The 27,533-nt window shown below is 50.8% G+C and overlaps 1 protein-coding gene across 1 annotated transcript; it reads left to right on the forward strand.

Moving 5' to 3' along the window:
• Window positions 1-1,995: 1,995 nt before the first annotated feature.
• HOMER3 (homer scaffold protein 3) lies at window positions 1,996-27,502 on the forward strand. The gene is made up of 9 exons (XM_082495230.1): window positions 1,996-2,529; window positions 13,692-13,848; window positions 14,779-14,910; window positions 15,346-15,453; window positions 18,913-19,034; window positions 19,954-20,110; window positions 21,997-22,107; window positions 23,026-23,106; window positions 23,966-27,502. Exons 1-9 carry the CDS (start codon window positions 2,525-2,527, stop codon window positions 24,152-24,154), a joined length of 1,062 nt encoding a protein of 353 aa, XP_082351356.1. The 5' UTR covers window positions 1,996-2,524; the 3' UTR covers window positions 24,155-27,502.
• Window positions 27,503-27,533: the final 31 nt, after the last annotated feature.

Consider the following 27,533-nt stretch of genomic DNA (forward strand, 5'->3'; position numbering starts at 1 on the left):
GATACTCTGGGAAACCACAAACCCTCCCCATTGCTTCTAACATCAGATTTCTGTGTGCCAAAAATCTTTTGTGCTGGCAGCTGCTGCCGTTGTTTCAAAGAAAGCGTTACCTTCGTGTGCTCAGGTTATGTCTGGGTGTCACACTTAAAATTACCGGCAGCAAACCATAACCCCAAACAGGGGGGCAATAGCAGTGGGGACACTGGAGACAAGGAATTACACCAGTCTCAGTAAATCTCCCTTCTAAATACTTTACAAAATAGGGCGGAGGTAAAATGCTGAAAACGGGGTGTGAGAAGCGGTGGTATTGCTCATGTTTATGCTGCTAGCATTGAACTCTGCTGAATATCGCTAAATTCTGAATGCTACTTCCACCTCTTATTGTAAAATTACTAACACAGGGCTTACTATTTTGGTGTGAGTTCTGGAGTTATTAACACACAGAGAAATTAATGTGCAGAACTGTCTGGGATTAACAAAATCTCTCTTGGGAAGATTTCCTATTAAAGTGTCCTGATAAGTAAGGAGCAGAAAGGGGACGGGGATCATCCGGCAGCAACATAACTCGGCACTGCTGAGCCTGCTCACGGGAAGCTTCGTGGTACAGTAGTGGCATATTTTAAGGCAAAACTGAGGCGCTGGTGGGAATCGAATGAGGAGTGTTGGTGTTCAATCAGGGTTTGAGCACACTGGTAGGGGTGTCTGGTGGGAGGAAATGTGGGAATAGTTTCCAGCCGAAGCCAAGCTTCAGGTTCTTTACTAGGCATTGTCTGTATGACAAGCTTGCACACTTCTTATCCACTCTAAAAAAACTGTGTGAGATTTGACTACAGCTTCAAAGTTACAGACTTAAAGCCCAGAATAACTGCAGGCAGTAGAATTATGCACCCTGCCCTGTATGGTTGATACTGGTGCATTTTGCTTTTTGTCACAAAGACCTTGGGACGGGCAATGTTCACGAGCAGGCCTTGTCCTTGTCCTTGTCCTTGTCCTTGTCCTTGTCCCTGTGTGGAGACACGGGGGTGGATGCACATGGGGCTTTGCCTACAGAAGAGACCGTGAGCAGTGCCCGGAGCCGCTGCCATTTGCAAACTCCCTCCTGCGAACCTGTTGATATAAAGGTCTGTTCCTGGTGCAGCTGCTGGTTGCCTTCACCAGGCCGGGCTGCTGGTGCATCTCGACCTGAATGATTAAAAATGCGTCTTTTCCCCAGACTGACCTGCTCAGCGTCTGCCTCCAGCCCTTGGAGCTTGTTACACCTGTGCCGCCTAAACCGAAAAGCACTCTTGTATAAAATTTCTTTCTACCAGGAAGTTTTTTATGGTTACGATCGAGTCACACTGTATCCTTTCTTTGATGAACAGATGAGGCACTTACATTCTTTCAATACAGAGCGGGTCTTGTCTCCCACGAGCCCTCTCCAGTTGCTCAGCACCCCGGAGCTGTGGGCACAGACCTGGGCAGGGTGTTCCCCAGGGCAGCAGGGGCTCCTCGGGGTTCCTTTCCTCTCCTCTCCTCTCCCAGCCTGGCTACCACAGCTGAGGACTGCGTTAGCCCCTCTGGCCACAGCGGCAGGCTGGCAGTGGCTGATTGCTAATTATCCACTCCGCTTCCCCAAACCTTTTCAGCCTCCCTTCTTCCCAGGGTATTTCCCCGTGTCATAAAAATGACTTATGTTAATTTTCCACTCGTATAAATGACTTCAGACAAGACGGAACAACAAAGAGCGCCCTGTTGCTGGTAGCAGATGTCTAGACTGAGATTAAAGAACACGATTTTTGGTTGTTTTCCTGGGTAGCCGGCGCCCATCGGAACCCCGGTGCGGGGCTGCGGTCCGCCCCGCCGCCATCCGCCGGGGCCGGGGGCGGCTCTGCCCGGCTCTGCCCGGCAGGTGGTGCCGCCGAGCCGGCCCCGGCCCCGGGAATAAAGTCGGGAGAAGAAGCGGAGAAATGTGACCGAGATGGGGCAGTTGGTAGAGGGAGGAAGCGGATAGGGAAGAGACAGAGCGAGCGAGAGAAAAAAAGAACAAAGAAATCGCCATCCAGCGGGCGGCGGGACTGGGGCTGCGGGGCCAAACTCGCGGGGCTGCCGGAGCAGCAGACGGCTTTGTCTACAAGGGAAAGCACCACCTAATCCTGCTGCTCCCCTCCCATGCTGAAGGGAAGGAGGGATCCTGGGAGCCGGAGAAGGGGAATCGCTGGCCACCGAGGGGGGTGCCGAAGTTGCCCGCCGAGAGCTCCGGGCTGGAAGTGGCCGTGGGAACCCGCAGCCCTGGGGGTGGGGGGGGTGGGGTCCGGGCGGTCCCTGCCCTCCGTGCCCCGCACCTCGGGGATTACTGGGCGGTTTGTGAGCCGACAGCAAAACTAGCAAGATTTCCAAGTGAAATTCCGGAGGAAATTTAAAGAGCATCCGGATCCGGAGAAAGACAGAAAGAAAGAGGAAGGGAGAAATAAATCAAAACGTGGAGAGACTCTCAGGCAGCTGAAGAAAGGACGGGAGAGAAAGAAGCTGACACCCGGCAGAGATGGGGTGAGACTGGCAGTTTATTATTCTTGAATTGCTTTTATTATTCGTGGCCGTTGAGCTATTTTTAAGGTAATGGCAAAAGAAATTAAGGTTTTAAGTTGCATTTTTGTCCACATTGCAGGCTTTAAAGTTTAGACTTCCCTTTTATTTTATGGGTTAGAAAGCAGATAATTGCAAACCTCTGCAACTTCTTTAAATAAACTCGTATGTAAGGGAAGCCTCTAGTGATCTATATGTTGCATGAAAGCCCAACTGGGAGTCTGGATGGGAGGACTGGAGCCGGGTTGTGTTCACAAAACTTTTCCAGAAGTTAGAAATCAGGGATTTGGTTTGGCTGTTGTGACTTTGGCATTCAGTAAAATGGATCCTGTTTGCATTTCTAAACAGACAAATAGCTGACTGAAAAATCCCTGATGACTTAGTTTACGATCCCCCTCAGATTTTCCAGGAGTGAAATAATGCTGTGTGGATGCGGCAGTGGATTTTGGCGTGGAAATAGGAGCTTAGCCTGGTATTTAATTTATGCCCTAGTTATGAGTCTCAGTCGTGTAACTTTAAGGACCTGACGTGTTGTTGTGAGTTTCTTGTGCTTTGTGGCTATTTGAAAGCACAGTGGATCTGTAGGGAGCCTCTCTGATCAACTCCCTCCAAACATGTGGGTTGGCAATGCGAGAGAAATAAATAATATTCTTAGGGGCTTGTTTTCCTTTTGCTAATTTTCCTCTTGGACTACCTAGATAAAACAATTGAGCAGTCAAACACAGATTCAAGAGGCTGAAAAGGTAGAGGCAAATAATCAGAGGCGGTAGCAGGGTGAGCCTGGCATAGGTCCTTTGAGGCTGGCAGAGTATGTGCTGATCCGGGTTAAATCAGAAAGTGTCCTATTTTCCTGTAACTTTTCCTGTGCTCCACAGTTACATGTTGAACTTCTAGAACTGCCAGGAAGGGTTTAAGAAGCAGATAGCTTGGGACTGTGATTCTACGACTAGTGCTTTATTCCAGGGTTAGCAGACAAATCCTTGTTGGACCTACCACGGGTGCTGCCAGCAGCTCTGTGATTTCTTTAGAGGGTTACCAGCTCCCATGGAAAATGTAGAGGTAGCATCACCATCTCAGTCTGCTTAGATTTCACTGTATAATTATAGTGGTGTAGTAGCAAAACTATCGTTAAGCCAGAGATGACGTTTCCACCCAAAATTCCTTATTTCTATTTAACTCCAAGATAGTGTGTCTTTTTGGTTGTACGTTGATCACATGGGGATATTGAGTAGCTTTCAGCAGCATTTAGGTTACTCTGGATACAAAAGACGTTAAGAGCACATCACCTCTTGCATCACGTTCTGGCAGTTGATTTTAGTTAACTTATTTTTAAAGCAGGGATTCTCGTCTCCTTCCTCCATATTAGATTTCTTTGTAACATCATGTTCTGGTTTTCATGGATAAATTCTCCGCGGACTCTTTTGTGACCGCTGCGCTGGAGGTATTAATGCATTGGCCCTTCTCCTCTGAAGAGGACAGTTGTAAATAACCCTTGATCCTGAGGGAAGTGAATTTAGTTAGGTCCTAGCTGAGTCTTCAGTGGACACCTACTACTCACGTTTCTCGGACTCTCTGCCGATAGCATCATCAAATACGAGTACAGCTAGATGTGACTTACCAGCTTCTAATTTGAGCAGTATAGCGTTTACCTGCTTGTTACATATATCAAGCAAGTTAATTCACCCGCTCTTATCCATACTGTCATCCTGCTGACCTCTGGTAAACAGGCAATTTGAACTGGCCTTGCCAGAGGGGCTGCTGGCTGTGCGTTTGGAGCTCTGGCAAGGGCAGGTCGAAAATAGCAGCAGATCTTAGGGACTTGTTCTAGTGAAGCTGAACAGGCATCCGTGCCTGGAAGTACTACGAGTCCTGCAGCTTATAATAAAGATGCAGAGAGTGAATGTGGTGGAGGCATGGAGCGTTTTGAAATGTGCATGCATCTCTGGTTCTAATTATTACTGGACATATTTTCTGGAATGTATAAAGAATTACTTAGCTGCAGTCTGGCCCTGCTGGGTTTTTTAACTTTAATTGCTGTACAAACTTCCAGCAACGGTCTGTGTGTCTCAAAAGAAAGAGCTGCTGAAGCTTAGTAGCAGAAGTAACAGTTGTCCCAGGAAGGTGAATGCACAGATTGTGTTGTAGACACCCGGTAGCACAGTGTTCAGCAGCCAAGATGCTCTGTAGATGGAGACTGGTTTCCAAATGGGGAAAAAAAAATATGTATCTCAGCTGTATTGTGTCTCTAAATGCCCTTGATCCCCTTTCTCTGTGCCTGAGTTTGCATGCTTGTCGCCGTTCCCCACGCTGATCCAACAGGAGCATATTCAGCCAGGATTCCTTTGCTGCCCTTTATCTGCAGAAGGGCCATGAGGCAGCTGCTTTTCATTCCTGTGCTAAGCCCTGCTGGGTAATCTCTCGGGAGTTGGGGGAGGCAGAAGGGAAAGCAGCCCCTAGCCAGCTCCCATTGCTGGAGCTGCACCGCTCCACCTCCCCTTTGTGGCTGTGGGGTTGATGTCTGGCCTCCTTCAATCCCACCTGGACACTAGCAGCATCTTGTGCGTTTTCCCCAAGGTGACATTATGCAGCGCAGAATGAAAGCGAAGCTGCAGCTAAGAGGGCTTGAAAACCTGCCTGGTGGTTAGAACAAAGGGCTGGGAATCGGTCCTCCCAAACTTTGTTCCCAAAGCAGTTTTGCAGTTCAGTGTCCTGGGGGCTTTGCCCGAATCGTGGGTAGGCGATATCAAAGCGCACCCTCTGCGCCCATTTACAGTGAAGCAGTAGAGTCTGTGGGCTCTCGGGGAGTTACACCCAGTCCCTGGCTCAGAGGAAGGGTTCGACCTTGGGGAGAAATGCAAAGGGAAAAAGATGAGGTTTGACTCATTAACCCACACTTCCCCAAACAGCGCTGACATACAGTCAGCAGCTATTCAAGCTGCTGAGGGAGGATAAAAAGAAACAAAGACAGACAGCAGTGGAGGAGGAGATCGGTTCTCCTGCCCTCTCTGTGCTCCAGTTCTGCCTTTTGAAATACTGGGCTCTGCCTGAAACACGTTTTTCCCCCCTCTGCCCTGGCCAGCCCCCTCCCTCAAATTGTCCCGCACCGTGCTGCTGCCGGGTTTCTCACCCTCGAGCACTGTGGCTGGTGACCCGGGCGAAGGGAGAGCCCTGACGCAGCCAGCACGGCCTCCCAGCTGACTCAGCGCGGCGGTGGGCTGCGCGCCAGAGCCCAGGCACATCTCTCTCGTGCTCACACGCTCTCCCGTACCCCTTTCTGCTCTGCACAAGCTGCCCTGCGCACACCCGTCCAGGAAACCAGACCTTGTGGAGAGAAAGGACTTTTGGGAAGATTGCGGTGAGAACTGGGGAATCCTTACCTCCTGCCGTGGCTGGCAATGGGTCTTTCATCAGAAGACGATCTCTTTTTTTTTTGGGGGGGCTTGCTCATGGTGGCTGCACATTGAGCCGAGCCACAGGGCGCAGTGCAAAAATACGTTCCTAGGTCTCTGCACTCTGAAGGTATCCCACTGCTGTCAGCAGGAATATCGGACCCCCGAAGCCCTTCCCTGCCCTTGTGGCTAAGTCCTGTTGTGCCTGTGGTCCACAGAAACAAAAGGATTCTGCTGATCTGGTACTTTGTGATTTCTTGCATTGCACTTTTGGTTTGGTTTTTAGATGAAGGGGGAACACAGACTGCCTAGATACAGAACGAGGTATTTAAAGTGATTATCCTCCCTGCGTCCAAGTGCAGAGAGGCTCCTTTTTCTGACAAGTAAATGAATATGCCTGCACAGAGAAGCTGCAGTGAGCGAGAGGAGGTGCAGGGTGGAGAACAGCACATGGACTTCCTAGAGATGCCCTTGACTGAAGCCCCATCCAGGAGCACCGAGGCAGATGCAGTGAACGAAGCCTGAGCTCAGCCTCCCCAGGACATTCCAGCTCCTGCCTCAAGTGGCTAAAAGACTTTATTCTAAACCTCAAACATACTCAGTATTTGTATCCCTGGAGTGCTTTGAACTTGGACTCACCCACCAAATGTCTCTTAAAACTCTATACTTGTGTCTAGGTTTGAATCCTGCTCTTTTGTCACACACCTCGCTCTGGAACTGAAATCGGGACAGAAATATTAGTATAAATTTGGGGAATGGTGACTAAAAGCTTCCCTCTCCGCAGTAAACACAGGTTTCTTCTCTCTGGTCATGCAGCAAAGGATGGGGGCAGATGAGGAGGATGCAATAAGTAATTCAGTTAACTAAATGGGCATGTCGCTGGCAGGCAGACAGGCTTGTGAGGCGAGAATTACCGAGAACAAAAAAAATAAAGAGGATCTCAGTGGGAAAAATCTTCCAGATTGCACAGAAAATCAGAGGAGAACAAGGACAAAGCGTAAGTCAAATGCAGCTGTGCAGTCAGAAAGAGACCCCTCCCCACCCCCGGTGTAGAAGCTATCGAGCAAAGGCATGGCTGGATGCAATAAAAGATCTAAAGCAAACAATCAAAACCTGATTTCTTCCTCTCCCTTTCGGAGAGGTCTGGCAGGAGGGCTGCATTTTAGCAGTTGCCCGGAGGTTTAGGAACCTGCTGGGGAGAGAGAGAACCTGTAATTAAACAGAATTTTTCCCAAAGGGGTGCCGTTTGTATTGGAAATACCCTGAAAAAGTAAAAGCAATAAAATAGAGTTTTTGTGAGGAGCCTGTGCGGTGTAGGGACCCCAACAGGCAGCTGAAGTTGGGGTGGGGTGAAGAGAGCGAGTGTGCAGTGAAACACCGGAGCTGCCACCGTGCTATCGAAATTCAGACAGAGAGAGAAACGTTTTGCTGAGCAGCTCTTTGAAAGGTTGTCTCTCCCTCCCTTTAACCTGGGACTATTCCGTAAAATGGGATATGGGTGTGATTATTTTATTTTATTTTTATATTGGATTGTATGCTGTTACCTCGTGGTGGGAGGCTGGAGCGCGCAGTGGGGAACATGCCCTGCTCCCAGCTCCGTCTGTGACTCCTGTGGTTTAAACCAAAAATCCCTTCACCTTTTTATTTCTGTTCTGCTATTAGATGTGTCTGCAGGTTTGAGAGTACTTTTCTGGTGAGGATTAGAGAGAGGACTCTGCGAAATCCCTCTATTACGAACATTCCTAGGAGGGGGATTAAAGGTGGCTTGCTCAAAGTGTCGGTAGATGTGTGTGATGGGCTCTGGGGCAGGGAGACAGGCTGAGCTCCTCTCTGCTTTAGCTTGGACCTTGTTTTACTGTGGTGTGGTGAGCCCGTGTTACTGTGCCACCTGTGTATACACCGATCCGTACGATCCCACGCATTGCAGGTGGGTCATGGGGTGATCCTGGCACCAGTCCCTGGTGCTGTCTCCTGAACAGGAGATGCTGCGGTCCCTCTTTGGATGGGCTTCTCTGGGAGGTGGCTCGTCTCCCTTTCTGTTACGTGGTCTCTATAGCAGCACTGGGTTATTTTAGAAGATCCCACTTAGGAAGAGGCCCACATGTCTGCAAAGAGGAGGGTAGAGCCCACATCCAGGCAGGACACTCGAGGACAATCCATGCATCCAGTGACATATGTGTTCAGATTACACGGAACAGAGGGGGCAACACTGGTTTTCATCTTCCCCAGACTTTGGCACCTTTTATGCCCGCTCTTTCCCTGCTAGGTAAAATGTGGTGCTTGTGCAAGGGACTGGATTGATGCCACCTCCTTGGCACAGGGCAGTGCTTGCAGGGCCTGCGTCTCCTCCAGGGCCTTGGCAGCGCCTCGGTGTGTCCTAACCTGACGAGGTCCCTCATCCAGCCTTAGCAAACGTGGTCCCTTTGGCCGGCTCTGTCCATTGCTACTCTGCTGAGTCCATAAATTAAGAGGACAAATAATGATTTGCTCTCCTGGCAATGGTGAAATAAGCAGCTATTCATTAAGAAATCAATTTGGATGCTGTAGAGAGGGGAATAATATAAGAACCAAGGTGGAAATGAGACTAGCATGCAGTTCTACATGTTGTCTTAACGACCACTGAGTCAGAGACTCCAGTCAGCAAGCAAATTGGAAATGATTGATCCATACCCTATATTCACGTGTCCTTCCCAAACACCCCGTGACCTTTTTCCAGCTTCTCTGTAAGGAGAAGCCACAAGAGGAGGCATTTGGGTCTTTACTCGGGCAGCATCCTGGAGCCAGGTGCTCTGCTGATGTGAAGAACACATGAGGAAATAGTTAGATCATCTCTTCGTTTAATTTTTAGCTGCTTGGCTTTGCCTGGCAGCTGGCAGCCTGCTGCTGGAGCGTAAGGGAACATTCATGGGGGACAGGTCATTTTTAAGCTGTCAGCGGGAGGAGGGATATTGAATTTTGCCCTTCCCCCCTGGGCTGGGAACAAACGCTGGCAGCGATGAGACCTGGATCCTTTCCAGTTGCCATCAGGCACTTGCTGATCGTGTCGGTGTCTCAGCCAGATCTTTGTCCTTTCAGTCGTTTGCTTTGGTTTTTCTTAATTATCTGCGAAGGACAGCCCTGGGGGGATGTAAGTGGTTTTATTTACACATGCCCTTTTCGCTGCTATGTCTGTATTGTTATGGGGACTCCCAGCTGGGAGCAGGAAAAGAAGAGTCAGCATTTAGGGATGTGTGGCGTGTCCAGCATATACACTTAAAACACAGGGGGAAAAGAGGGCTGTAGCGGCAGAGAGAACGTGATGGTTTGAATCATAGGCACTTTTAGGACTATTTTTTAAACGCTTTGTAGTGTTTTTGGAAACGAGAGGTCAGTAGCTTGGCCAGAAGCAAGCTGAATGCGGATGGCCAGAAGCCTCAGACATGACTCCACCGGCGCATCTCGGACCACAGCTCAGCACCCGTGTGTCTCCTGCTCTGCGCTCCTCTCCGCAGTCCTGCCCACGTCCCCACCTTGTGAATCCACTCCCCTGTGTCAAACCCTGCCGTGGTTCCTTGCTGCTAAAGGAACTGCAGAAAGGGTGAGGTAGAGCCATTTTCCGTTTAATAAGCCATTTGTGACTTTCTTAGAGATGTTCCCCTAGATTTGCAGACTTTCTTGCTTTGCTTCTCTCTTGGTTTGCATTGCTGCCTACTCTTTCTGCCTGTTCTTTTTTGTTGTGCTCCACCACTTAGGCTCTAGGAGAGCTTTTGTTTTGTAGTGTTTGCTTTAACCTTGTCAGACAAGCAAGTGAGTACTGAAAGGCAGGTTTCCAGGCTAGCCAGTATCCTCGACAATGAAATTCTTGTGCTAGCTGGATACAATTTATATGATTTGGATTTAAAACAAACAAACAGACTTTTTTTTTTTTTTTTCCCTGCAGAAGCAATGCAAAAGGAGCATGAATGTCTCTGTGCTGTTCCCAAGCAGAGCACAAAGTTCTCCTGAGCATTACCTACAGAGCTTAAGTGACTGCTTCCTAGAAAGCCCTGGCCCCGTGCCAGGCTGGCGCTATGCTCAGGTAGCTGTGAGAAGGCAATAACGTGCCGACGCCATAAAGCGATCTCCAGTTGCCGTTATCACATGCATGTTTGCACCAACTGTTCCCATTTGCGGTGAGGAAGGGGGAAACATGAGAGAGAATTTCAGGAGATGCTGCATATTGTGCTTCCCTGGGAGGGAGGTGGGTGCAGGAGTTCCCTCCTTGGCACCAGGCGGGCAGGTGAAGCTGCTGACGAGCCCTGCTGCTGTTGGTGCCAGTTTGCTATCTGTTGGAAGCAAAGCACATCTGGTGTAACTGGCAGCGGGCCCGTTCGGAGAGTCTGCGAGACTTTCGCATTTGTAACGGGCAAGGGTAGACCTCTTGCAGACAGCGAGGAGTTTTGTTGCTCCAGGGAAGACCATAAGGCACAAACACGCATATGAGGAGTGTAGAGACAGCGGTTATTATGTAAAGGCACAAAAAGTAGAGCGCTCTTCCCCATTAGCACTGTCAGCGGTGCGTATTTCGGTGTAGCTGAGACCAGGAAAAGAGCGTGCGTGCCTTGGGGCTGAGCGGTGGGCGAGAGAGCAGCCAACTCAGTCTCATGTGAGTGGAAAAAGGATAAGGTAACCCCTGTGAAGATGGGCTTTTTGCCTGTCTGGTAGGTCTTCCAGTGGCATTTTATTTTCCACTCCTGGTGCTCGGAAGGAAAGTAATGCTGGCTTTTGTGGTTAGTGACACGGTAATTACAGGACAGTTGGCATCTGGGTGGCCGTCTGAGCCTCTGCTGTCTTGGAGTGACCAGCAGGAAGACAACAGGGTTTTCCAGGTATTAAGGCTTCTTAGCTGACCTGCTTGGAGGCAGCCCTAGCAGAGGGGCTGGGAGATCTGGGCTCTCTACCCCTTTTACAGGCATCCTTCATCATGCAAATTCACTTTCTTACTCTTTTGTTCCCTTTTTGAGATATGCAGTCTTGGTTGATATGGGGGAGAGCAGGGTGGGGACCATTTGCTGGGAGAGACTAATTTACAAAGCAAATGAATAGCACAGCTGTCTCGCATGTCATGGGGAGACGGCATGGGGCAGCCGCCCGAGTTCCTCGCTGTGGGGGTCTGGGACGATGCCTGGCTTTGTGGAGCGGAGGGCAGGGACTGCGCATGGTGGGTGCACACCCAGGTGCTGCCGCAACCCCGTCCCTGTGGGCAGAGAAGGGTTATCTCCAGGAATGTCACAGTGGTCTCTCAGGGGGCTGTTTGAAACATCACTTGGTCTGAAACCTGCTGCAGTCAGCAGGATGGTTTCCATTGGCTCTGGGCGCGGACCTCGCTGATGAACAGAGAGCACAGGAATAGCCGCTGTGCGTGTGAGGGGTGATCTCTGAGGAGGGTTTTCCGTCATGCAGCCAGCATCACGTGCGTGTGACTGGAAACATTAGAGCCTTCCAGGCTCCTCTGTGGCCCTCTCCCAACAGCCAGCGCCTGCTGCCAAAGGGATTTACTCCAGTTACACGGCTCACCCAATTATCTCCCATGACAGGGAAGAAAACTTGTTCAGTGATGAGAAATCATTACAAATTACAAGCTTGGTGAGTTTGGGACGAACGAAGCCCCTAAACACTGCCTGGTTGAACATTGTGTCTGTGCTCTGTGTGATAAATAACGGCTGACTTTTCCATCGCTAGGAAATGAATCACTGTGGAGGCAAAACCAAACAGGAGCCTCAGTCCAGCTAGGAGACCTGAGAAGGAAGCTGTTGGAGGAGAGACGTGTACTAACTCCACTGACTGTAGTCTGTCTTACCCTTCTTACTAACAAATGTCAACAACTAGGTAATGTCCTTCCTCCGTTCTTTCTGATAGCTAGCTCAGGACTTGGGGGTTAAGGTGCAGAAACATTAGTTTTCCCCACTCTGTAAATGCCTCGAAGGATAAGTGATGATCCATGTAAAATTTAGTATCTGTTAGTGGAGCCTGGAAAATTTGAATGTCATTCCAAAAATGGACTGTGACTGAATAAAACCAGGTGGAGAGGGTGCAGAGAAGAAGCTGGTTTAGAGAAGAGATCCGAGTCAGGGCTGTAACAAGGCTTGAAACTGGGAGGTAGCAGGGAGTATTTTATTTCCTTCCGAAGTTTTGGTGATGGGTTCAGAAAGCACCAGGTATGTTTGTCTTTGGATTGATGGGAAGGTCTGCTCATAGCAGCTGTTGAGGACTTGGGATGGAGAGGAAACGTACACGTCTGGATTTTGGGAGCTTGCACATGGCAGGACTGTGACTGTGCCTTGTTCATGGCTGTTGCGGGGGTGTGGGGTGTTTCCAGTCACATCAGATTTCACCAGGTTTGGGTAAGGAGCACGGCAATGGCCGGTGCCTTGGGTTTTAACCAAAGGCAAATGAAGACCCCAAGCCCTGATGCACCTGGCCTGTTGTGTCACGGAACCATGGAAATATTCCTTCCTGCCTCCTGAAATGCTCAAGTCACATCCTGGTGCCTGAGATTCAGCTCCTTATTTCAGCTCAGATACTACGGGTTACAAAATCCGGGCAGTGCTTGGTTCAGTGCTTTCTTGCAGCAGCTGCACATTGCGTGGTGAAGTGTTTCCTTTAATTCATTGTTAAGTGACTTGCTTTTAATCCTGTGATGTGACCTCTCGCTGCAGGATGCGCTTCCCAGGCATGAGTCAAGGGAGGAAGAGCTGTGCTGAGGGGAAGGCGCTTTTTGTGCTCACATCCCAAACACATCCTCCATCCATCCATTTCCCTAGAGCTCCAGCTCGGAGATCTCCTACGAAGTACAAATAACACAGCAGCCAGAGAAATCGTATACCTGGTGAAGTCACCAGGAACTGACCACTAAGGTGCTGAGGGGTGGTGAAAGAAAGCTTCACGTCAGGCTAAAAATAATATAACCCCTAATCCTTAGCGTAACTCTGCCACACTGGCTGTGTTGTGCAGGGCCATCTGGTATACCCCAAACATGAGATTGTGGTGTTCTGTTTGTGCTTCTGCTTGCAAGTTGCATGTCCATCCTTGGGTGAACATGCATATAAGATCTACTAACCTGAGGACGGAGTCTGTTATTGCTGGAATGACCAGGCTGTGGTCTTTGGATATGTCTGAAGGCTGCAGAGGAGGACAGAGAAGCTCGAGAGGGAGGTAGAAACCTCTACCTGTAGTTAAACACCCTTGATAACTTTGCTAATTGTGCCAAGGGTATTTTCGTCGGCCAAGGTCACTAGTGTGCAGTGAAAGCTGCTGTCATCGTGCTGCCAGATAGGAGGCATAAACAGCCGTGGGCTTTTACCTTGCAAGGGCATCAGCCACTGGTCCCCCAGCTTCTAACATGGGCTTCAGAAGAGTGCCAAGGATGTGGAGAGCACAGAGAAGCCCAGAAGTCTTGGAAAAGCAGCTCGCAGGAATGATGAAGAACTCGGGTCATGACTCCCCTAATAAGAAGGGACAGTAGATGACACCAGCCCAGACAGCAGGGAGCTGCTACTCCCTGCACAGAGGCTCAGTGAAAGGCTGCTGGTTGAGAGATGCTGCGTCCTCGGGGGCTGCAGTGCTCAGCACCTAGCGTCTCCGATCCCCGGAGAGGAGGCAAATAGCAGGAGTGCTGCTGGTGGTGCACAAGGCAACACAAGTGCCAGGAAGTCAGTGCTCTTCCCCCGTTGCTCAGCTTCCCCTCTCCCCTGACAGCCTTCTTCGTCTCTCTTACAGGGAGCAGCCAATCTTCAGCACCAGGGCCCATGTTTTCCAGATCGATCCTGCCACCAAACGGAACTGGATCCCTGCCAGCAAGCACGCTTTGACTGTCTCCTATTTCTACGATGCCACACGCAATGTGTACCGGATCATCAGCGTGGGGGGCACCAAGGTAGGGGGTGTTTGCTGGCAGCGTCACACAGATGGACAGCAGGGTTTTTTTTCAGCCAAAGACTGTTCTGGTGTTGATGTTTTTGGTGTCGAGTTGGTCAATTCTCAGTGTGGGCGCTTTGGCACCTTTGCTGCAGGGAATGGAAGGTAAAACACTGCCTCTGTGCTCAAGTGTATTTAGCGTTAGGCACTAGAATCAGTGCTGATGAAAAATGTGCCCTAGGGTCTGATGTTGTCCTTCCCCGCCCCACTCTCTTCTCACCCCCTGCCCCCACTGAGCATGCAAAACACCAGCTTTTTCCGAGAGCCTTTATCCTGTGCTAAAAGCAACCCCTGTAGATATAATGAAATGACAGACAGAGGTTGAGGGAGTCTGAAGTAGTCTGTTCAGTCACTTCCACAAAATGCGATTAACTCCCCCTAAACTGTTCTTGATGGGCGTTTTCCTGACTTGTTCTTGAAGACCTCCAATGGCAGAGATTCTGCAATCTTCCCAGGAAATTTATTTTGCTGCTACCATAACCAGCAGAGAATGTTTCGCAATAGCTAATCCTGGCTGCTGTTTAAGCCTTTTTTTTTTTTTTTCTTCTCTTACTTGCCATGAAAATGGAGAACATCAGAAAGTTGTTAAGACCCCAGAGATGCCGTCTCTCATCTTCTTTTCCAGCAATGGAGGAGGCTGATGATACTGAGGCTTTTTTTTTTTCTTTTTCAGTAGATAAGATGGATGAGATTTGTTCCTCTCACGTAGCTGGAGTAGAAAGGCTTTTGGTCACCAAAAGCCTGAACTGTTGTTTTATAGATTAAAGGCCAGAGTTTTCTACCCGTAATTCCTTGAGTATACAGGGATTATAGTGATCAATCCCACACCACCACCCCAGGGCAGCAGGCTGGAGTTTTGTCTGACTCTCACTGTTTCCTCTCTCTGCAGGCGATCATCAACAGCACTATTACCCCCAACATGACCTTCACAAAGACGTCCCAAAAGTTTGGACAATGGGCAGACAGCCGAGCCAACACAGTGTACGGGCTGGGCTTTGCTTCGGAGCAGCATCTCTCCCAGGTAATGCTGCAGGTGCTGGCAGAAACTCGCTGCTGACAGGGGAATGTCCCTGAAACCCTGAAGGGGAGATCAGCCTCTGGAGAAAAGACTTTAGGGACCTGACGTAATGCTGTTCTCACTGTGCTAAAATCTAATGCAAGGTGCAGAGATGGCAGGAAGAGCTTTAAAGTAATATTTGCAGAGTGTTTTGAGCATCACAAATTGAATTAGGACTTTGGGCACCATTTCTGTCATTGCTACTCAGCTAACCCCGCAGCCCTGAGTGCCAGAATCACGGGCAGGGGCAAGAAGGGGCTATTCCCTGAATTTTATCGTTGAAGAGAAATTAAAAAGCATGCTGAATGAAGCTGTGAAGGGAGGAGTAACCCAGGCATCAATTCTAGTTGGTTCCGCATTTCGGTGTAGCGCCAGAGTGACTTTTCCGCTCCCCTCTAGTTTGCAGAGAAGTTCCAGGAAGTGAAAGAAGCAGCCCGTTTGGCGAGGGAGAAGTCCCAGGATAAAACAGAGCTGACCAATCCTGCCCTGAATATCACATCTCACCAGGTAACTCTTGGAAAGGGGTGTGGGTAAAGCTCACTACAGAGCAATGACAGCTAGGGAAAGTGGCCACTGCGCTCATCTCCTCTAGTAACTTCTTGCTTTCATCCCTTTTTCCCTGAGAGCTTTTTTGCCAGACACTGAGGCTGGAGCTTCACATTGTGATGACACCTGTGGTCCTGAGGTCACTACTGAAGCACATGAAGTAGATTAACTAATTAGTGCTTAACTGGAGCTCCTGGGAAGGTTCACACTCCTCCCTCTTTGCCAGTTAAACTACCAAAACCATTGGATGTCTTGTAAAGCCATGCTGGAAGAGTGTGGGGGTTGGGATTTTTTGGTTTGGTATTTGGGTGGGTGTTGTTTTTTTTGTTGTTTCTTCTTTTTCTTTAGAACTGTGGCTCTCCCTGAGCTCAGTGTGACAATAACAGGCAAGCCGCGTGCAGGCGGGCATGTCACCTGGTTGAAGATCATAAGAAAGACACATGGCACTTCCAACCATTTTTCTTCCTTTTGTGGTGCTGCAGGGGGTTCTTCTTCAAGTGTCTCTTGATAGGTGATGGTGCTGTCCATGGAATGACAAAGTGATTTCTTGGAGCTGGTGACAGAGGAGTCCTGGCCAGGCTTCTGTTTCTGTCACATTTCCACTGTGGAAGAGAAGCTGTGCTGTAAGAGTAGAAATCACACACCCCTTGGGAACTCTCCCCTAAGGTAGAACTGCATGCATGACAGACAGTCACTCAATTTTCTTTCCCCTAGGAGGCCAAACCAGAAAGCTTAAGCCCGTCACACATCATTCTCGCATGCGTTGTGCTTGCAATTGTTACCCTTCTCCCTGTATGGCTAAACCAACTCCAGCAGCAGTAGGATGGAGGGGAGAGGATAAGCTGTGGAGAACTCTGCACTGCTTTTTCCCCATGGTGAAGCAGTTCAGTGCTGATGGTGAAGTTGCCCTCCCAAATAGTTCACTCCAGAGGTGACTCTGCATTTTCCAGAGCTCCTGGCAGTAGGAGAGGAGCTGAGGGATGGAGGACTCTGCGTTCTCTGGGTTGAGTACAGATGGAGTGGCAGCAGAGGAGGAGGAGGGAGTGCGAACAGCACCTTGGCCTGCAGGGAAAAGAGGGGGAGGTGGAGGCGGTGGCTCTGCAGAGACTGGAAATGTCATGTGGGGTGCAAAAATGGGGAAAGTCTGCCTAACTTTTGGCTCCTGCTAACTCTAAGCCCTATCCTAATGGGTGGCAAATGAAGAAGGGAGTAGAGTAGAGCATTCATAGCAGAACCAAAGTTTTAGGTAAAAGACTCTTGCCAGAAATAATTGCCCAAGACAGAGATTCGTGGCCAGCTGCAGCCATGAGAGCTCCCCTGGCCCGGAGATGGAGGCTGGGAGTAGAGATACTCCCTCTCATCCTGTTTACGCCAGGCAGAACTCATCAGGTGCCATAAGAGGACACATTCATCTCCCCTGTGCTGCAATGGCACCTTGCAGCAGAATGGATGAGGAGGTCAGAAGGTGAAGGTTAAACACAGATCAGGGAAATGGCCTGAGGCTGTGTCTTCTCTTCTTGCTAAAGCTGCCGTGATGGGAACCCACACCCACTCTTCCCATTCAGCCTGCCTCGGCTCTTGGTGGGAGAGCTCAGGCACAAGTATGCACGGCCCCTGCCTGCAGCCATGGCAGCCAGCGTGGTGACACAGTGACGCACACGGTGTCCCCTGCCATGTGGGCATTCAGATCTTGTCCTGCCTTCCCCAGCCGGTGCATACATCAGCCCGTCATCCCTTCTCCCGCTGTCCCACTGCTGATTCACAGTCTCTACATTAGTAGAGCTTCAAACATGAGTTTTATCCTTGAATAATTGATTGTGTTTCTGTTTGCAAGTGAGCAGAGAGCAGATCTGTCTCCTGAAATTAAATCAGGGCTCCCTCACTTTCTGCATCTGCACTAGTTTACTCGGGCTTCAGATTTTCAGAGCTGGGGAAATCCCAGAATAGCAGCTCTCTTCTGTCCTCTAGTACCTTTTAGGCCAATCCCCATCCCATTTAGCATCCCCATCATGGAGTATGTCACTGTGGATAATGTAAGCAACAAAACAGTGTGGAGCATCTTCAGCTGTTATCAGTATCAGTTGGACTCTCAGGGGCTCAACGCACCAGAACAGGAAACTTCTGCCCCTTCCCTGCCTCAGTTTCCCCATCTTGTGATAAAGGAGAGGCAGGGTTGTGTTTTGCGAGTTTTGCTTCTCAGCCGCTCTCTGGAAGGCTTCGTGAAGCTGGTGTTCAATACATCTCACGGCCCTGTCTGGCTCTATTTATAGCTGTCAGCCGACTCCAAAAGCAGGTGGCTGTCCTTGTCACAGGCATGTGAGGGCTACCTATGAACTCCAGCAGGCTCACCAGCCACCTGGTCTTGCAGCCCTCAGCTTAGGATCCCAGAGACTAGTTGCTCAGAGAGTCTTTTTATAGCTCAGTTTGTCCTGTCGGTGCCAAGCTTCTTCCCTGCTGGGAGAGGAGACCGTGCAGGCAGGGTCTTCTGGAGGGGCCGGAGGATGCGAAGTCTGCTTTGGCTTCTGCATGTTCATCTCTGCTCCACTGTCAGTTCCCTCCAGCCTGGGAGGATGAATTGTTTTTCTGCTAGCTCTGATGTACGCAGGGATATGGAGTCGTAAAGGAGGGTATACTTTGGTGCAGGGGCTGTGACTATCTTCTCCCACACCTTTGGAAAGTGGGTGCTGTGGTCATCTGAGCAACAGCAGAGGTTCTGTTCCTTGAGCCTGAGAAGCACTGTCCCAATGGCACCTGGTGTCTTAATTCAAGGTACAGAAGCTGGACTTGTGAGCGAACCCAGGTGGCCTGGCAGGTCTGTGTTCAGAGTTTAAGTCTTTCCACTGCTCTGAGAACCAGCAAGAAAATCCTATGAAGAATTCAGCAAACCCCGGAACCGGCCAGCTTGAGCAGCTCGAGTGTTGCGCACAGCTGCAGGACTCGAGTTACGGGCTGTAACATTGCTGGCATTTGTCGAGGGGAAGCTGAGGGCCAGAGAATTCGGTACCTCAAGTCGGGAGGGAGGAATAGCTGGCGTATGCAAGCTGTGAGCCCACCTGCTCAGGGTGTCTGTGTACTCGGATTGCTGCCCCAGCATGGCATGGAGACAAGGAAAGGGAGGACGTGGCAGCAGGGCAGCTGCTGGCAGAGCAAAGTGCTAACCTACCTATCCAAGAGAGGTCTCCACGCAGCTTCTGAAGTCGTCACTGTGCCATGACTGGTGCTGCCGAGCCATCCGTACATGAGGATCTTTGCCGTGTAGACAAGCACAGCGCTACCTAAGAGTTAGGACTGAAAGCCAGCATTTCTCACTGGGCAGGGACTGAGAACTCCTGTGAACTCAGGCTGTGAATGAATTTGCAGGGACCTTGTGTCTCTGTGTCTTCACTGCTGTGTGATAACCACCGCTTCCTCATCCCCCAGGTACTCCCGAGCCCCATCATCAGCTCCAATGGGCCAGGAGAAGATAAACTATTCCGGAGCCAAAGCGCTGATGTTGAGATAACAACAGAGAAGGAGCGGCTGAAGAAGATGCTTTCAGAAGGGTGAGGCTGTCACAAGTGCTCTCTGCTCCTGACTCCTAAACTCTCTATTCTGGCAGGACCTGGTGCACGTCCCTGCCATCCCAAATGCTTTTGACCCAACACTACTTCTTTAGGTAGCTGAATAATGCCTCATGTCCGCTGCTGCTCAAACCCTCCACCGTACCAATTTCCCCTCTTCCCAATAGAAAGTTATTCCAGCTCGGAGGTGAAATCTGCTGTTCAGGCGGCGTGGGAAGGAGCACGCTTTGTGCCCGCAGCGGGGCTGAGTTGATGCCAGTTATCTACAGATCGGTAGTTTGTGATACCAGAAGATGTTCACACTTTTCCAGCTGGCCCGGGGCTGCATTTGTGTTAATTCCCCTGATGATTCCGGCAAAGTCCCTGCTGCTTCCGGGCTTTGTCTGTTCAAAAGACTCTGGGCTGGATTCTGCCCTGTGGCTCCCGTTGAGCTCCCAGCTGAACACTTAGAGTATTTTTAAATCCAAAGCGTGTCCTTTGCTACCTTCTCCTGGGTCTGGGGTGGTAGGGTTTTATTCAAAGCAAACTTGGATCTACCAATGATTTTAAAAATGGATTCACAGTCCCACATGGCAAAGCTCCTCTATAGTAGCTGTATCTCCCCCCCCACTCCCCACCTCACTAATCTTACAGTGTGGTTTCTGTAGTTTCAAGCAAGCACACATGGCCTCAAAGTCAAATATTGCCCAGGGATAAAGGAAAGAGATGCAGATTTGGGGCTAGAAGAAACATTTAAATTTGGGAAGCAATATGAAAGCTAAATAGAAAACTGTGGAGGAGCAGGGAGCTGCCCAGCACTTCCAAGAGCATTGTTTCAATACATGTTAGCGCTCAGAGAAGAAAACTTCATGCTGAGACTCTCATATGCTCTGTCAAACACTTCCCCTGTTCTCTCACACAGTTCGGTGAGCGAGGTCCAGTGGGAGGCTGAATTCTTCAGCCTCCAGGACAACAACAACAAGCTCGTGGCTGCTCTCCATGAAGCCAATGCCAACGTGGACCAGTGGAAGAAGCAGCTGGCTGCTTATCAGGAGGAGACGGAAACGCTGCGGCAGCGGGTGAGCACAGGAGGGCTCTTGCAGAGCAGGTCGGAGGAAGCCCCGTCCCAGAGCAGATGGTGCCCTTGACCCCATTCTCCCATCAGTTTCCATGGGTGTCAGCAGGAGATGGGATGGAAATCCAGGATGCTGCATGAGCCTGGCAAGGAAAACATGTCAAGGAATAAGGCCATGTAACTAGGGAGCGCTCGCAAGAGCTCCCGCTTTCCGCAGAGCAAGTTGGGGGTGTGCTGAGTCTCTGTGGGATAAAGGGAGGAAAACAGAGCACAAAGTCAAAGAATACCAGCTTCCCTTCGGGTTTTCTGGGTGTAGTTCCCAGCTGCCAGCAATACTGAGTAAGGCCGATATGCCCCCCCCCGCCCCGGAGCTGGGCATCAGGGCAGTCTTCTGGCTGCTGATGGGAAGGATGAGGATTGTTCTACTTGCTATAATTAGCTTGAATCCAAGCTGCAACATCATGAAACCCGGGTGATGCAGTACAAACAAGCCCTTGTTCGGTTGGAATAATAGGATCTTTTGACCTACGTAATGTCAGAGAGGTCACAGATCAACCGAGGAAGCCTGCGTGCATCTGGGCAGAGGAGTGACAGTCACACGGCTGGGTTTGTTGGGAGGGAAGAACCGCAGAGTGCTTGGGGAAGGGGTTTTAGGACGGTTGGGGTTTGGCTGGGAAAGGACTCTGGAGCCCTGGAGAAGGCATAAAGCTATTTCACTTCAAGATAGCTCATTCAAAAGACAGCAGGGATTTATAGCAATTAACAGCTGTTTCCGCTTGATGGCTGTTGTGTGGCCAGTCTGTGCAGAAAACAGCTATCCCCCAGGATTCGCTGTGCCCATTGCTAATTCTCTGTGCTGAAGTCAGACAGTAAAAGAGCTGCACGGAACAAATATCCTCCTCTGCAGGAGGAGCCTGCCCTAGGTGCAGCAGAGATCTTGGTTGTGTGCACGTGTACGTGTGGTTTTGGGGCTGGCTGGATCAGGCTGCTGTTTCCCTGCCATTGCTCTGTGTTTTCGTGGCTGTTTGGTGGCCGTTCTCACAGCCAGGAGCTTGGAGTGAGGGTTTCATGAGCCTTGGGTGAAGGGCAGCCACTGGGGACTTTGCAGAATCACAGAAGAAACTGTAACCCAGTGAAACACCTGAATTATTGTCCCTAAACTGGGGTGTTTTGGGACCAGAGCGGGTTAATTCTGGCCATGACCCTGTGAGCCTGACAGCTCACAACCACTGTTTACGTGGACCCTGGCAGTGCTGCCCCTGCTCGTGGGACAGTGTCACACCAGGGTCTGAGCCCCGTCTGCGTGAGGGTACTCATCGCTGGAGCGGTGCTCGTGGAAGCTCAGCGCAGGCCCTGTGAGAGCTCGGACCCCAGCAATAGCTGCTGCAAACCTTCTGATGAGCCTTTAAAAATGAATCCTTTTCATGAATAATGTAAGCCGCTGGGCTGAATTTTTCAGGAAGAGGGAGTACGCTTGGGCAAACCCTTCCTCCCAGCTCGGCTGTGGTTGAGCTGCAGTAACTCCTTTGCCCTCGGCAATCTCTGCCCAGGGCTGTGAAGGGAGCTGGATCTAGCCATCACTTTGGGTTGTAGGCTCCTGTCCTTGTTGTCAGCCAGTTGAGCTTTGCTGGAAGTGCAAAACTTCAGGAGAAAACAGAGACGGAGTCTCCAGACCGAGTTTCACCGCAGTGTGTTTCTGTGCATGATCTAGGCAGAGCAGGAGGAGAGAATTTTTTCCTAACAGCCCCAGGGTGGGAGCTGCTCTCCTGTTGTAAGCCTGGTTGGGTTTGCAAGGAAGCCAAAACATGATAAAGAATGACTGTGGGAGATAAGGTGTCAGGACATTTCTGTATCCCTGAGCACACCTTCCCTGTGCTTGCTTCCGTGTAGGTAGCAGAACTGGAGTCACAGGGAGCTCACGATTCCTCCAGCGAGAACAACAAGGAAGAGCTGAGCCAAACCCTGGAGGAGCTGGAACTACTGATCAAGGCTAAAGACGAGGTAATACCCCGCAAAGCAGAGCGAAGCCTGAAGCTGGGTGGGCTGTCTATCACCAACACCCTGTCTGTCATTATAGCTTCTGTGAGATCGGGCTGTTGCTGTTGCACATGCTGCCTCTGTAAGCCAGCGCAGCCCCCTCGGTGATTTTCCTCCCCAGAGAAGCAAAGCTGAGTAAAGTGCTGGGAGTTTTCTGTGCAAATAGCCTCGAGTGGAGAATCTCAGGCTCTGCACGAACGGCTGTGTCTTACCCCGTCCCCTCTCAGCCATCTGCAGCCGCAGCTAGCCTCCAGTGTAGGAAATGCTTCTCACTTTCACTGCATTTAAATGAATGATTTAAAGCCAAGTTTTTTAATTGCACAGGCTGTGAAGGAGGGGAGATGTGGAGAGAATCTCTCCAATTTGCACATCTGCAGGCGCTCTGGTGGCCGCGATTCAGCAGGGTGGGTGGACAGAGCCTTAGGGTGGGAGCCACAAAGCAGGGATTGGGGAGGGGAGGTGTTTTGGGGTTCCTGATCCATAGTGAGAAGAGATTTCTTCCCCCCTCCCCAGGCCTACTCAGGCTAGAGGGAAGACGCTGGAGCAAAGGTGTGCGGAGGCTTTCATCCAGCAGCTGAGTCGAGACCCTGGCCCCAAGAGCCTGGGATCTGATCTTGAGCCAAGGACACAGCAGGGTGCAGAGACCACTGAACCTTGCTGGCACTCAGCTGGTGATCATGGTTAGGGACTAACGGCTTAGAGGGAGGCATCAGGTACAGCAGAAGTAGAAGGTTAGAAAGGAAGGTATGAAAATTTGGAGCTGAGTGTGGTTATGTTATCCTTGTGGTGAGGGAAGGAGCCTTGGTTGGGGTATGTGGTGGGAGCTGGCCCCATGGGGACAGGGGTGGATCCGAAATAATGCCCTTCCTCCTTGCATTTTAGGAGATTCAGATGTTAAAGAGCCAGAAATGTAGTCGATGGGAAACAGAGGGCGAGCGTGAGGAGACACTGCAGAAGCTGCAGGTAAGGATGGCAGATCTGGGACACCTCTGCACTCAGAGTAGAGGGATCCGTCCCCATTTCTCTGAGCCAAAGAGTGAATGTCGCAGAGCTGCCATGCCTCTCTCTGCCTCTGGATGATGGGAACAGGTCCTTGTCTATGTCTCTGCCTTCTTCCACCCTTCCTGTATCTCTCACAGATGTGACACGAGGCACAATCAGCAGGCAATAGCAAACCCAACCTTCGCGTACTCTCCTCTAGCGCTTGCAGTAGCCCCTGACGCGGGACTGGAGCAGGACCCGTGATGTCCTGTGACCCTCCGTCTCTCAGAGGTCCTGCTTAGCTTGCTGGGTGGCTGGGGAGCACAGCTCTGACTCGGTCTGGCTGTCAGGAGGGATGCAAGCTGCTCTGCGCCTCAGGGCAAGGACACAGATGGAAGCACGATCTGTCGTGCAGTCTCTGGGGACACTGCCTGCCTGTGTTTACCTCTGAGCTACTGAACGAGGGGATCTGCTGCGGGGCTTACCCCTGTACACAGGCACTGGCTTCCGTGGCAGAATATCTCCAAACATCAAATGCCATCAGATCTGGAGACTTATAGGGATGTGAGGAGATCTGCGTTTATAGCACCTTTGCAAACTGTGGGCAGATGCCTGAGTTTGGGGAACATGTGCTCACATGTGTGTGCATGCCGGGTGCTGTGGCTCGAGATAGGGAGGTCCCTCGGTGAAAGAAGCGATGGAGACCTGGGCTCGCAGGGTGTGGGGAGCCTGGTACTGGGGTGCTAGCAGGGCTGTTTTGTGGAGATAAGGGTGGTGGGTCTGTAAGCAGCGTGTATCAGTGCTGGGGCGGCCACCTCACTGCACTTGTGTCCTTCTGCAGGAGCTGGAGGCACGCAACGCAGAGCTGGAGCGGCGCCTTCACCTGGCCGAGCAGACGCTGGCAGAGACCCTGGCTGAGAGGGAGAAGATTCAGAATGAGGTCACCAAGGTGGCAGAGATAATGGATGTGAAGATATTTGAGCTCAGTGAGATCCGGCAGGGACTAGCCAAGCTGGTAGAGAGCAACTGAGCAGCAGCACGCTCAGAGGAGACACCTCCGGAGGAGGGGAGCCTGAGCTGGGACTGGTCACTGACAGCAATCACAGTCACAGAACAGCCTCGATGCCTGTTTGGGCAGGATATGCCAACATACCAGCAGCTGCCTGGACAGCGTGGAGACCAGCCGCAGCCCCTTACTGCCCACTGAACACCCAGACAGAGGGCAGAGAGCACCTGAGCTCCCGAATCCTCTGCACGGAGCATCTACAAGTCACAGCCAGACCTCTCTGGACCTTGCCGTGGCTGTGGCACGGTCCAGAGACAGCAGCTGTCCCCATGCTGCCTTCCCAGCCTCCCTGCTGCCACACTGTGTCTCCCAACGTTTTTACAGTTTTCTAGGGGAAGGGGCTGAGCAGCCTTCGTGTTTTTTCAGTAGTTTTTTAGGAAACCACTTGCCTTTTGCCAATAAGCTGCCTGTTTACCCACCTAGAGAGAGAGGAGAAGTTCTAGCACACGGAGGACAGCAATTGTTCCCTTTCCTCTTCCCCAGCCCTAACTACATTGTGTCTTTCTAACAGGATCCAGTAACTCTGGTCACTGTCAGGAGCTTCCAGAGGTAGCAGAGTCCCCACTGCAGAGAAGGGTGCCTGCCTGTCCATGTGTCCTTTCCACTGTTCAGTCACATCCTCCAAAGGAAAAAGCACTGCAGGTTTTAAAGCTCTTATTAGTTTAACACAGTGGGATTTAATGACTTGTTAAAACTTTGAGCCGAGAAGAGTAGAGGCTCGGTTGGGAAAGGGGCATTTGAGAAATGGGACATCCCCAAGGGGGTGGCCAACAAACTGCTAGATTGGCATCTCTCCTGGCCTCTAAGGGCTGCAGTTAATTGAAATTAAATGGAGCAAGTAGCAGTTGCTCTTGGTTTCTTTTTGTTTCTTTTTTATTGGGAAACAGTCCACAGAGATGTCCCGCTCTGTGTCAGCCGAGCAGTATTCCTTGTGAAGCGTACGGGTCCCAGCTTGCCGTGCTTGGCCGGATTAAACGAGAACGGGAGGCATTTTGGAGCATGCTGGGACCAGTGCCCTGCGGGGCCTGTGGGAAGTTTGTGAGTTATTGTAGATGTTGTCTAGTAATGGGAATTGAGCAAGGCCTGAGGGAAGCACCACAGAAACCTGGAAAGTTGTGTGCCCCCCCTCCCCCCCCCGGCGCCCACTGTGCCCCCGTAGTTCCCTAGGAGCATGCTTAGCCTTGTGCTGAATGACGAAGCGGTGTCTGTGTAGAAGTAGTTAGTAACCTTACAGGAGTGTTGATGGATTTGGATTTTTGTTGTTGGTTTTTTGCCCTCTTTGCCACTATAAGTTAGGCAAAGACAGCAGTAATCCTGGGAATGTTTCACAGGTTTGCAGAAACCCCGGTACTTAGCCAGCGCTGGGTGCCGAGTACTGCCCTCTCCGCACCCAGCTGAACCTCGGCAGAGCTGTGTAAAGGCAGTGCAGCTCCTCAGGGTCTGCCTCTCCTTTCACTCGCCTGGTGACCACGAGAGGAACCCACAGCTTCCACGCGCTGCACTGCAAGTCAGGGCAGGATTAGGTCTGGCACCTTGGGAATCTGCTGGAGTGGAGAACTGCTGGTGGCTCTGTGCTGGATTGTGTCTAGGCAAAGCCCTTCCCTCTCCCAGGGGTGATGAGGAAACATCGGGATTTCCAGACCTGCATAGTGAGGGAAGGGCTTTTCTGTTTTGGGGGTGGGGGGTTCTTTTTTTTTTTTTTTTTTTTTTTTTTTGCATGAAGTGTTCTCACAAATGTATGGGGCTGGAGCTACTGTAGTAATATTTGTTACAGGGTATTTAAGAAGGGAAGGAAGTAACTGGGTGGCAAAAATTTCTAGGGACTTGTTTACCACCCCATGCCAGTGTTCATATTTTATTCCTGCAGGAGCAGCCTTCTTTTGAAATAGAGATCAGCTCCAAGAAAGGTGTGTTTGGTTTGCATCTCCGTCCCTGTAATATGGAGGGAGGAGGGTGGGATTTGGGAGTGTGGGAGAAAAAGTTGAGCAGAAGTTTCTTATATTCTCTGGTAGTACCCTCTCACACTTCTCTTCTGTGGCTGCGACCCACAAGGTGGAGCTGGGTTCTGGCAGTGACAATTTCATAGCCCAGTGTCGGTGCTGTATTCCCCTTGATGGGGGCTGCCCAGACCCGTGTGTGCCACGCCTGGGTGAGTCATCTCTCCTGAGGGAGGCCACGCTCGGACCATTTCCCAAGAATTGAGAGGGAGGACCCGAGTCAAGCTGCTGCACATCCCAGCAGGACTCCCTCCGAGTTGGGGAGAGGCAGATGCAAGCTGCAGCGTGGTGCTCGGCTGAGACAGCAGCTCGGAGAGCTTCACGGAGCGCCGGGCTGCCTACCACTCTCCCCAGGACCTGCTCTGACCTGGGTCAGGCAGCAGCAGAGTGTGACACCCAGCTCTTACGCTATTTAAGCCTCTTCTTGTCCCTTATGTGTTTTATATCCTCAAAGCACAACCTAGCATCGCTGGAGAACTCCACCTAGACCTACAGCAAAGACAACTGACCCGTTGACAGTCTAGGTTGAGAGCAAGAAGGTCTACAAGTAGTGCAACAAGTCACAGATGTGAGGAACCTGCAGTTAATCTTCCACTGACATCCTGCAGGAAGCTCTCCGTGTTTCACACAGTGTTCAACCTCTTCGTGTCAGGCCGAGAGTCAGCTGGGCCCGACTCTGTTTAAAAAAAAAAATGCCATGGGAAAAAAAAAAAAGCGCAATGCTATGATGGCCTGCATTGTTATGGTGTGTAAAATCGGCATTGGGCGCTGCTAAGCTCAAACTGTGGATGGGGTATCTGGGTACCACTGAGACGGGGGTGCTGTGCGCTGGTCACGCAGCGATCCTGAACTAATGCCTCCTGTTGAGACGCAGCAGCCCAAGATATGATATCCTGAGGGGGTGTAACCCCCTGGAAGTCATGATTCTGTCCGGTGGGGGAAGTATTACACCCGGGCATATTGTTAAGTGCAAATTCCTTTTGCGAAATCAACACTTCGGCAGTAGGAACAAAGATAGTCCGCTCGCTACGCTTTCTGAGCAGCGCATTCACGGCAAACAAACGGTGCTGTCAGCCTCTGGAAGCTTTGCCGTCGGAGCTGCCCTGTCCCTGGCAGGATGCTGGGTGCTGTTTCCCTGCACACGGTGTACCTTGAGGCCAGCGGTACTTTGCACGCGTTTGCTGTGCGTGGTTCTGTCAGCTAGTCACAGGCCTGGCTGCGCTGCTTTGCTCTTCCTTTGTCAGGGACCGGGAACAGAGGCCGTTTTCCTTTACACTTTTCTCCATGGGTGCTAGTTGCAATTCTTTTCCTTGCCAGAATAATCTGAATAGTGGCTTTTTGATGAG

Source organism: Vanellus vanellus (assembly GCF_965231255.1).
Source record: "Vanellus vanellus genome assembly, chromosome: 25".
NCBI classification, from domain to species: Eukaryota; Metazoa; Chordata; class Aves; order Charadriiformes; family Charadriidae; genus Vanellus; species Vanellus vanellus.

Excerpts from the sequence above, each read along its gene's own strand:
- HOMER3 (XM_082495230.1), top strand. Across the intron at positions 15,454-18,912 it reads TGAATATCACATCTCACCAG|GTACTCCCGAGCCCCATCAT; the intron begins GTAACTCTTGGA and ends CTCATCCCCCAG. Across the intron at positions 22,108-23,025 it reads TGATCAAGGCTAAAGACGAG|GAGATTCAGATGTTAAAGAG; the intron begins GTAATACCCCGC and ends CTTGCATTTTAG.